This window comes from Megalobrama amblycephala, linkage group LG17 (genome assembly GCF_018812025.1).
Source record: "Megalobrama amblycephala isolate DHTTF-2021 linkage group LG17, ASM1881202v1, whole genome shotgun sequence".
NCBI classification, from domain to species: Eukaryota; Metazoa; Chordata; class Actinopteri; order Cypriniformes; family Xenocyprididae; genus Megalobrama; species Megalobrama amblycephala.
In genome coordinates, this window is record NC_063060.1 from 19783916 (window position 1) to 19796448 (window position 12533).

The 12533-nt window shown below is 37.7% G+C and overlaps 1 protein-coding gene across 8 annotated transcripts in view; it reads right to left on the reverse strand.

Annotated features, from left to right (window-relative positions):
* The window catches only part of tnk2b (tyrosine kinase, non-receptor, 2b), a 98306-nt gene that overhangs the window by 22307 nt on the left and 63466 nt on the right, over positions 1–12533 (reverse strand). For all 8 annotated transcript variants that reach the window (XM_048164555.1, XM_048164552.1, XM_048164551.1 and 5 more), the window contains exon 4: positions 3785–3997. In XM_048164555.1, the coding sequence (XP_048020512.1) occupies positions 3785–3997 (213 nt within the window). The remainder of the gene's footprint in view (positions 1–3784; positions 3998–12533) is intronic.

Here is a 12533-nt window from a genome sequence, read left to right on the forward strand (position 1 = left end):
TAGACCTACAAAGACAGTGTTAAACTTTAAACATGATGGATATGCGAGTCTGACGGTTAAGTAGAGAGGTTTAGATAAATGGGCTTGAGTGATTAATTATCAGTATCTAACCAGACAAAAAATATTTATTTGTTATCCACATTATATTTAATCTGCAACAGCATTGTGAACTGATATGTTTGGTCGTTAACTTTTAAATGTATATTATGCAAATTGAAAACGCATGAGGAGGGTTCTCCACATGAAAGACCCACGACTAGCAGATCAACATGCTACTACATTTCTACATTGAATGTGGAGGAATTTAACTGTGGGGCAATTCCAGCGTTATGGACATGACATTTGCAGGCAAAACTTGAAACAAGTTCTCAGAGAATGCATTTAATACCAACATATTAAACTTTGTTTACATATTCATAGTCCCTTATTAAAGGAGTCCAGACATTAGAAAAATGTCAGTCTATACAATCGTTTTATATTTTAGATGAGGGAAATATACATGTGTTACGGATGTGACAAAAAAAGTCACCAAGTTTTAGGTGTCAACATTTTTTTTTTTTAGGAATTCTGTGAATTACACTGCGCGAACCAAAAGTAATACTGCCCGCCAAATGAAGGAAAGTTGGCTCTCCACAAAACATAAAATATTAATTTAACTAGAAGACTTTAACTTAAGACTGATTTAAAACTTCCATAGAGACCTCAAGCGGGATTTTAAACCACCACATGTTGATATCTGGGATACCAGAATGGTAAGACTGCAGAAAATAATCAACTTTATACTAAACTTTATACAACTTTATACCCTTTAGATCTATTGCAAGTGGTTATGGATTATTTCTCATGTTGACAAGCGTGTGCGTTGTTCAAGAATCAATTTAGAGATCATGTTTTTCCTTCTAACAGAACTGCTTGCTGAAATACATTAATATTAAAGTTTATCATATATCAGTTTAAAATTGCAGATTTCTCCCATAGGTGAACCGATCGACACTATTGTCACTCGCAAACATGTCAGTTTTATGTTCTGTGTCTAAATGATCGCACGGTTTTCAGCTAGTTTGTGCAGTTTAAAGCAAAGTCTTTCTTTCAAGTCAAAATTATTGCAATCTTATTTTTATTTTGTCAGCTTGATCGTGGGATTCTGATCAATAGGCTATTAATGTTTTAACCAATAGGTAAAAACGTGACATCCCGACGGAAGTGTCCTATGAGAGACAGTGCTTTTCTGTAAGTTGTACTGTATCAAACAGGCCTACCTTCTGATGTTCGTATTTCGTTCTGTAACTGCCAAAGGAAGAAAAGATCGGTTCATGTGTGCTTGATCCGCTGATCCGCCACTTACACAGATGCTGCAGTAATCTGCCATGAGCCGTATTAAAGAGCGACATCTATTGTTTGAATTTTGTTATAAAATAGACTGAATTTGAAAGTTGACACGTTTTTTTGGATTAAAACTAACAAAGCACAAAGATTACTGCAATTACTGGATATGTTCTGATATATATGGTAAGCCTGAAACAGATCACAGCAATATAAAGAAGCAAAGTCATATGCATGTGATTTAATATGAAGCACCCGTAACAGTCACATCCGTAATGCTTATTATGGTTGTTCAGAACAAAGTAGTGAGATGATTTGTTGATCCTAATAAGCATAAACATAATTTAGCTTTGTATATAAAGTTTCATGTTATTTGTATTTATACTGGTTATATGACAAACTTAATATTTAAAACGTTACGGACGTGACAGAACACTGAAGGATAAATACCCTTATAAATTAATCAGGCAGTGCTGTTATGACAAAATTAGTGTATTTCTCAGGCAAGTATCCATCTTTCTGCACAATACTTACTGTTAAAATAAAGTTTAAAAATGGGGTCTTTGATCCCTTTTTTGAAAGCATGAAACATTGTTGATTGAAAATTTTATTTAAGCATTGTTTCTTACCTTATATGTTGTTGATAAACAAGGCAATTGTCTTAATTTGTATTAGAGCACATTAATACAGTATATTACAGACCTAAATGGATAACTTAAAAAGGGTTTTGCTCTTTTGGTAAAAACTTTTTTTTTTTTTTTTTTTTCATGGTAAGGATGACTTTTGCATGGAATTGCCCTGTGACAAGACATTTGACAGGGTAGTTTAAATGCTGACAAGATGCACGTAACTAAGCGATAGAGCTGACCATTAAAGACACAATTAGATTTGCCAATAGCTGATAAAGAACTTAAAGAAAAAATTAAAAAGCTCCAACACAAAAAAAGCATCTGGACCTGATGGGATATTAAAAGAAATGATAAAACACACAAGCAGTAAATTCCAATTGGCCATTCTAAAACTATTCAGTGTGAGTGTAAGCTACTTCCCTGACATCTGGAATCAAGGCTTGATAACACCAATCCTTAAAAACGGAGATAAATTTGATCCTAACAACTACAGAGGCATCTGTGTGAGCAGCAACCTGGGAAAGTTAATGTGTAGCATAATAAATGCTCGACTATTAGACTTCATCATCACACTTCATCATGAGAGACAAAGCACCCAGGGCCTTCTACACCATAAAATGGCAATGTCCTATAGAAATCCCTATTAGAATTTGGATGAAAATATTAGAATCAGTAATTGAGCCCATTGCACACGATGGCAGTGAGGTGTGGAGTCCACTGACAAATCCAAATCAAGATCTCACCAAATGGGAAAAACATCCAATTGAGATCCTGCATGCAGAACTCTGTAAAACTATATTACACGTGCACTGGCATACAACAAATAACGCATGCGGAGCAGAATTAGGCAAATACCCTCTAATCTTAAAGATACAAAAAAGGGCAATTAAATTCTGGAAACATATGAAACTTAGTGACCCCCAATCATATCATTATAAAGCCCTGCAATACCAAGAGATAAGCAAAGAAAGCAACCCCTTCCCTCAGCTGATCCAGAGCTTCAGTCCTGATGTTTGACCAGATACACATTGACCAGATACAGACTCAGCGGACACAAGCTGATGATAGAGACGGGCAGACAAAGAAAAACATGGCTGCCCCAGAGCAGAGATTGTGTTCACACTGTGATCTGAATCAGATGGAAACAGAACTGCACTTCCTAACAGAATGCTCCAAATACACGGACATAGGGACAGTGTTCTATAATAAAATACAGCAGATCCACCCAACATTTAAAACTCTTTCAAACCACAAGTAACTGCCATATCTGTTAGGAGAACGCAAGAACTGCTGTGTGTTTGCTTCTCAATATGTGTCTGCCTGTAACCATAGAAGAGAAAACACTCAATCTGCCCTGATCTGATGTTTCCAGCACATGTAGATTGTATTAAACCATATTGTTCTGTTTTATTACTTATACTATATTACTCATCTTTTTTTCTTTTATAGTTTATATACTTGCATACATTAGTAATTCATTTTGCACTACATGCTTAATACTTTTATATATTATTATTATTATTATTATTATTATTCTTATTCTTTCTTTTTTTTCTGTTAATACATATATGCACTATTTGTAAGCAGCCCAGCTACAATTGCTTTGGCAATACAAATGTATAGTTTTTGTCATGCCAATAAAGCAGAATAGAATAGAATAGAATAGAATAGAATAGAATAGAATAGAATAGAATAGAATAGAATAGAATAGAATAGAGAATGTGCATGACTGAGCTGGTGCCTGAATTCTGGATCTGCAAAGCTGGTGTTTTCAATAAAGGCCCCTTCTGTTTTTCTAAATGCTTTCATCCCTTCTCCCTTCTTCTACTCACCACCTTTCCATTTGGCGTGAACCACTCTCCACGCTTGACCACGCCGAAGGAGCCGTCGCCCAGTTTCTCAAAGAGGGCAAGGTCTTTCTCACTGATGAGACAGGTGAGGGTCTGCTGCTGGCCGTCCACCAGTGGAGGTGTGGGGGAGGGTTTTCGGAAAGTACTTGCTGGTTGGGGATTAAAGTCTCCTTCTGGTCTCTTGCCACTAAACACCTGAGGGACAACAACAATAAATTCAAGGTCTAGGGGTGACAAATAAAAGCCATTATCAACACTTGGGAGCAAACCATCTTTTAATTGTGCACAGCTGGAACTGCATAGAATGATTACCAGAAACTTGAGGACTCCCTGGCTAGTCTCTATTCCATTGCGGTAATGATAACCACTAACATGGAACATCCCAAAATGAATGACAGCAGTAGAAATCACAACAAGAGAGACGGCAATTCTAGACAGAGCTAATCTTTCTAACTGCTTATCAGCTCTAGAGGCACTTTGTATGAGGAGCCTGTAGGTAGAGCTGAACCAGGGTGTGGGCTGAGGGAAGCCAGAGGCTGCACACTCAAGAGACAAGGAGGATGGGCAGGAATGGAAGATGGAGTAAGATATGACCCTAACCTTAACCCATTAAAAACAGACAGACACATCAGATTAGAGGGAGAGTTGACACTCCAAAAAAAGAGAAAACAGAAATAGAAAAGGATGGTACACAATGTCTGTAGCCTTGAGAGTGAGAGCCTGGATTTGACAGACAGGCTGAAAATAGAAAAACTGAACTGGGACCAGAGTGAATGTAGAGGATACAGACAGAGCCTTGAAGCCCAGACTATCGCATCATAACCGTACACATAGCAAAGATACATTACACACTGACAAATGCCTCAATGAGTAACAAATCCAAACGCATCTTTCTATCATGGTTTGGGACTTTCCAATGACTTCTATTGTTTTTAAACTGAACCAATGATATTTTCTGTCCCCTAAACCCCAAATCTGTCCCTCACAAAACCTCTGTACTTTTTATATTGGGTTGGGGGATTCTCTTGCTAAACATGGTCAAAGTTTAAAAAAATGAGTTGGACGTATGACACAGTATTTCTGTGCCAAATACACAAATACATCCTTCAGAGTTTGTACAAGTTTCGGAAAGTTTTTTTTCTGAGTTTGGCCCTTTATTACATGATAAAGGGCGGAATTCCTTGTATGGGCACTTCTCCGGAAATAGTGTGCGCACACATTAACCAGAGCACGGCCATCAATGTGCCGATGACTTCCATAAGCATCGCTGCACAGGTCTTGCACAAGAAAGATTTGTCACTTTGTTTTTAGACCACAAAATCAATGTCACCAAAGATGTGTATTTTTGGTTGTGAGGGAAAGATAACCTTGCTTCCCAAAGAACCCAGCGTTAAGTGAACAGTGGAGCTGAGCAGGGGGTTGCAGGTGTGATTTTGGTGACAGAATGCGGTTGACACTCCTGTAAATATCTAAATTGTGTGAAACCATAACAACACTCTGGGGTCCGAGGGTGTTTTTGGGCCCTCGATAATTTGACATGCCCAGTTGCTTATAAACATATTAATGGATAAAGTGTGAAAATCATCCTGCCCACTCATTCACATAAAACAATTTATTAATTTACATTTTGTAAGACACTTGATCATGAATAATTAAGTAATTCACACCTGGTAACACAATGACCCCTCCTCTAATGAGTCCATCAGTAAGGAATGTGACTGAGGGAACTGAGGGAACTACCAGAAAGAACGTGAGGAAATATTTTTTGTTTGTAGTTTATTTAGAATATAGTTAACAATACAATATAAATACAAATGATGGCCAAAGGCAAATTTTGAGTACACAGTCATACCTGGAAACAAATTGTTCAAATACATAAGTGAACATCACATACGTAATTTTTGTAATGTTGTACACGCATGCATGTATTATTACACAGTACATAATGAACAAAATTTGTATATTATATTTTATATTATATATTTAGCACATTCAAAACCTGCATCTTGAGCAGATATTTGCAAACAAATGCTTCATTGATGGAGGAAATATTTTACAGTAAAACACTTTATAATCTAAAACAGGCTAATAAAATCTTGTCTAAACATTCATGTTACTTTTATAACATTTTATATATCATATGTTATATTATATATGTTCATCCTATAGTTTAATATGGTGCTTATAACAAAGACATTTTATTTTTCAACATATTTCAGTCGATTTCACTCATCTCTAAGTAAAGCAATATAGTTTGGGAAAAGCTATATATTGGGAAAAGTCAATATATACATGTTTATGTAAAAAAAAAAAAAAAATAGAGCATGTTTACTAATATATGTAAGAATAAATAACTTGCCTGTTAAATATTATATCCTTGGCTGGATCAAGTCGCTTCTCAAAATGAAACCAAAACCACAGGTGAGCTCTTCTTCTGAGGTAATTCTTCCAGGATTATTCCTCACCGCATCCCAAAAAGATTTGAAGTAAATTAATCTGATGAAACTGCATTTTATTGAGTTGATGTGGGCGTTGTCTCTGTTTTGCATGGCTCGCCTCAGATCATAACCGTATGAATAGCACGCACGCGGTCCATAGGCGTGTTCACATTAACGATAATGGGCTAACACAAGAACAACTTTTCATACAGATTACATAGAGGATATTTGTTTTAATTTTGAATTAGATAATTTAGAAGACACTTAATTGTGCATATGTGTATATATATATATATATATTTATTTATTTATTTTTTCCCATGTCTGCGTGGCAAGTATTCGCTGAGTTTTGTTTCATTTTTGTGACATGCTCCAGAAAAAAGGTTAATAGAGACCAAGACAGCAGAAAGCACACCCTGTTTGTTTTCTTTATTTTATTTTTTAATTGTAAGTGGGCACATAAAAGTAGACCCTTGTTTCGAATTCATGTATTGCTTTTATCTGTATGACCAGTATTTTAAGTCGATTTTGCTGCTATATGAAGGAAAAAAAAAAAAATAAATAAAAAAAAATACGCCCAGAGGGTGAAGGAGTCAAATACAGGACTCATAACCATATTCTATTGCTTTGTGTACATAGCCATGGCAACCTCTGGTGCTTAGATACTAGCAGCTGGCCAGCCAGTTTGTGGAGATGGTGAAAAGAAAGAATGCAGAGGAGCATTGAAATTTTAAAGTAACTGGACTGATACACACACCGCACACAGGCGCGCACACACACACACACACACACACACACACACACACACACACACACACACACACACACACACACACACACACGTTTGTTTTTGTGAATTTTGGGGACATTCCATAGGCATAATGGTTTTTAAACTATACAAACCGTATTTTCTATCGGCCTACACCAACCCTACACCTAAACCTACCCATCACAGAAAACTGTGGACATTTTTACTTTCTCACAAAACTCATTCTGTATGATTTCTAAGCCTTTTGAAAATTGGGGACATGGGGTAATGTCTTCATAAGTCACCCTCTCCTTGTAATACCCATGTCATAATACAAATTTGTGTCCGGATGTGTCATAAAAATGCACACGCACACACAGAAAAGAGAGAGAGAGAGAGAGAGAGAGAGAGAGAGAGAGAGAGAGAGAGAGAGAGAGAGAGAGAGAGATAGAGAGAGAGAGAGAGAGTTTAAAAAAGGCTTTTTAAAAAAGCCTTTGATTCTGTATGGCATGATGGGCTTTTTCTAAAACTTATCCAAAGTGGAATAGGAGGAAGGACATATGATATCATAAAGGACATTTACAACGGGAACAAATGCTGTGTCAAGATCAATGACAAACGAACTGATTATTTCAGTCAAAATAAAGGGGTCCGTCAAGGCTGCAGCCTCAGCCCGACTCTCTTTAATATATATATCAATGAGTTGGCATCAGCACTTGAGAAGTCCTCCTGTCTTGGTCTGACCCTCGAGGGCAGAGAAATCAAATGCCTCCTGTACGCCGACGACCTTCTGCTGCTGTCACCTCATGAAGAAGGACTGCATGAAAGCCTCTCAATTCTAGAGAAGTACAGTAGCGACTGGGCCTTACCAATTAACATGGACAAATCCAAAATCATGATCTTCCAAAAAAAACCTCGCCTTACTGACAAAAAATATAATTTTACAATCGGGGGAACACTTCTCAATCATGTCACATATTATAATTATTTGGGTCTCACAATCTCAGCTTCTGGACAATTTGAAATGGCAATGAAAGATCTGACCGATAAGGCACGCAGGGCTTATTACAATATAAGAAAATCATTGTTCAAATTCAACCCACCCATAAAACTGTGGATGAAAATTTTTGATGCCATCATCAAGCCCATTCTTTTGTACGGCTGTGAAATCTGGGGCCCCAAATTTAAATTAAACTATGAATCGTGGGACAAAAATCCTATTGAAATTTTCCACCTCGAATTCTGCAAAAATATCCTGGGTCTCCACAGAAATGCCCCTAGTCTGGGTTGCAGGGCAGAACTGGGCAGATTCCCTCTCTTATCTGAAATCCAGAAGAGAGCAGCGAAGTTCTGGTTTCATCTGTCAGACTCACAGGCAGATGCCTACCATCACTGTGCTCTTTCATACAGGGCAGGACACCCAGAGAATGACCCCTTGCACTATTTAGTAGAAACACACCAACTAAATTCAAAAATTCAATTCAAACTCTCAAAAATTAAAGAAATAGGTCAAAGAACCCAGGAAAAATACACCCATGATTGGCAGATCAAAGCAGCACAAATAAACAAATTAAAATACTTTCACAAAATAAAGACAGAGTATCAATTGGCACCTTACTTAATAAAAATTAAAGAATATCGTCAGAGAAAGCTCCTGGCGAAGTATCGTCTGAGCGACCACAGCCTGTATATAGAGACGGGCCGACACAAACAGAGCTGGAGAGCCAAAGAGCTCAGACTCTGTTCAAACTGCTCCGATGGAGTCGTGGAAGATGAACTACATTTCCTTACACAGTGCAGCAAATATAATAATATTAGAGAAACATATTTCACCCAAATTGGTCAAATTCTACCTGAATTCCAACAAGCAAGCCACATTGAGAAACTTTGTTATATTTTAGGAGAGAAAGAGAAGTGTGTCCACCTGGCAGCAGAGTATGTGTCCTCCTGTCATATTATGAGGGACAAAGAATAAACCCTCTCCTTTCATTTTTTTTCTTTCTTTTTCTTTTCAATCTCATTACTGCTCTCTGTATTTATTTACCATGTTTTTTTTTTGTTTTTTGTTTTTTTAACCACTTGTTAAATTATATGATAACATATACAATATAGCCATGCATGTATATATATTTCTTTTTTCTCTTCTTCCTTTTATTTTATTTAATTATCAGTCTATACCTGTATAACCTATTACATGTTTATTGCTTTGGCAACATTGTATCATAACACAGTCATGCCAATAAAGCCGAATTGAATTGAATTGAAAATTGAATTGAGAGAGAGAGAGAGAGAGAGAGAGAGAGAGAGAGAGAGATTTTATGCAGCTCAGGTGGAAACTCGAAAAGCCCTGCACAATTAATTCCATAATGATACATTATTTATTGTTGCATTTTTATAGTTGTTTATGAATCTAAATTAAGATATTGTTATTGAAATATTATTGGAAAAACATGTTTTTAGAAAATTAATAATAATAGTAAAATATACGTTTTGGCATTGGCTCTTTAAAAAAAACGCATTAATGAAAAATGGGGGGGGGGGTACACTTTGGTGAAAAAAGGTTTATAACCCCTGCTATGTCCATACATATTTACATGAACATTTGAAATGCAAGAACACTTACTGAGGATAAGTGTCAACTAAAAGCATGCCCGCACACACTAACAGTGGAGTGGGGAGGCAGATTACTCAGTCTGCTCTTGGTGCCAGAAACGGAAACAAACAGGTGTAATTTTAGAAAGCTCTCATCCTCTCAGGCCACTTCCTGTAGACCCAGGCCAATGCTGCAACTAAAGCCTCCAGTTTGTGTGTATGTGTTTCATTATTTGATATGTATGAAAGAGCTGAGTGGAGGTTAAGTAAACATTCACATATTGAATGTATATATTAACCTGTGTGCATGTGCTACTTTTTGTGCAATTTTACAGAGGTAGTAAAAGTTATAACATACACTCAGATACTCAGACGTGCAAAATTGTACCTTTATGGATAACACAGCTTTTCACTGGGGCAATGCAGTCAAAGGGACACAGTAGTACCTTATGGGTACACATTACTACTCTAAGGTACTAATATGCACTTTTTAGGGTTACATAAGGTACAAAGTTGTCCCTTAAGGGTACTTCCCCAGTGAGAAGTTGTTGTACCCCTAAAAGTAAAAATGTTTCACTTTTTTTCCTGACAGTGTAAAGGACTAGAGAATATCTGTGTGTGTGCGCTTCAGTTAACACAAGTGTGCAATTTCTGGTGCCAAAGGTCAAGATGTCCTCTCATCCCACAGACAGAGGAATTTGCCCTGCACGCTGATGATTTAGACAAGCAATCACTCGTCTGACTCTGCGTGTATATCACTCCCACATACACACTTCCTCTCAAAAAGACTGTAAATGAGCACACACAGTCTATCATCCTTAAATGTATTTGGGAATAAGAGATTAATGATGTGGCAAGTCAAACAGAGCAGGAAGAAACAGATTCATTCTGTGGCCTCTCTAATTCCATTCTTGGCCCTTTGTACACTGTTACAAATGGGATACCAGTGAAGCACAAACACACACTTAACACATAAGACAAATACAAAGACAGAAACATTGTAGTGACATTAAACGAAGCAGAGCAGGGTGGACCAATATAAATAAACAGAAAAGAATAAATGTGTGTTATAACTACAAATGCATTAACTGCTGTTGCTGTTTACTCAGGTTAAAACTGACTCTGGCTCCAGTGAGATCTTTGGTCAGCAATAACCAGACATCTAGCCCTATGAAAACAAGTCTCACACAGAGGTGATGCTATAAACGGCCATACAAAAACAGCTCAATGAAAAGAATACATTTATTCTGGTCAGTTTATGGTGCATTATAAAAATATTTTGTGCATAACAAACCGCTTCTTTTGCACAGTTTGATATAGTTCCTAGCTTATTTTTTCACAGCAAACCAACATTTAAATCTCTCTCTCTCTCTATCTCTCTCTCTCTCTCTCTCTCTCTCTCTCTCTCTCTCTCTCTCTATATATATATATATATATATATATTATTAAAAAAGTAAAACTTAAATATCACATGGTCCTAAGTATTCAGACCCTTTGCTCAGTATTTAGTAGAAGCACCCTTTTGATCTAATACAGCCATGAGTCTTTTTGGGAAAGATGCAACAAGTTTTTCACACCTGGATTTGGGGATCCTCTGCCATTCCTCCTTGCAGATCCTCTCCAGTTCTGTCAGGTTGGATGGTAAACGTTGGTGGACAGCCATTTCTAGGTCTCTCCAGAGATGCTCAATTGGGTTTAAGTCAGGGCTCTGGCTGGGCCATTCAAGAACAGTCACGGAGTTGTTGTGAAGCCACTCCTTCGTTATTTTAGCTGTGTGCTTAGGGTCATTGTCTTGTTGGAAGGTAAACCTTCAGCCCTGAGCACTCTGGAGAAGGGTTTTGCCGCATTCATCTTTCCCTCGATTGCAACCAGTTGTCCTGTCCCTGCAGCTGAAAAACACCCCCACAGCAAGATGCTGCCACCACCATGCTTCACTGTTGGGACTGTATTGGACAGGTGATGAGCAGTGCCTGGTTTTCCACTTAGAATTAAGGCCAAAAAGTTTTATCTTGGTCTCATCAGACCAGAGAATCTTATTTCTCATCTTGGAGTCCTTCAGGTGTTTTTTTAGCAAACTCCATGTGGGCTTTCATGTGTCTTGCACTGAGGAGAGGCTTCCGTCGGGCCACTCTGCCATAAAGCCTCGACTGGTGGAGGGCTGCAGTGATGGTTGACTTTCTACAACTTTCTCCCATCCCCCGACTGCATCTCTGGAGCTCAGCCACAGTGATCTTTGGGTTCTTCTTTACCTCTCTCAGGGCTCTTCTCCCCCGACAGCTCAGTTTGGCTGGATGGCCAGCTCTAGGAAGGGTTCTGGTCATCCCAAACGTCTTCCATTTAAGGATTATGGAGGCCACTGTGCTCTTAGGAACCTTAAGTGCAGCAGAAATTTTTTTGTTACCTTGGCCAGATCTGTGCCTTGCCACAATTCTGTCTCTGAGCTCTTCAGGCAGTTCCTTTGACCTCATGATTCTCATTTGCTCTGACATGCACTGTGAGCTGTAAGGTCTTATATAGACAGGTGTGTGGCTTTCCTAATCAAGTTCAATCAGTATAATCAAACACAGCTGCACTCAAATGAAGGTGTAGAACCATCTCAAGGAAGATCAGAAGAAATGGACAGCACCTGAGTTAACACTCTGGGGTCGGCGGTCACACCGGCGTGATCACCGCGTTTTTTTTCTAACCAGTGTGAAAGAGACTCAAAATACTCTGTCAGTGTTGCACATACAATTAAGAGTTATACACCATTTTAATCTGTGGAATATTTTCTTTTATTTGTGTACACTCAGAGTAAAAACAAAATGTTGTGCTTTTTGTAAAATAAAGAAAACAAACATGATGTGTGATCTCTCGTCTCCCTCTGAACGAACTTCAATCTGATAGTTCTCAGAAAATGAACTGTAACTTAGTGAATACTAATCACAAAAAAATTATACTTGTGTCTAAAGAG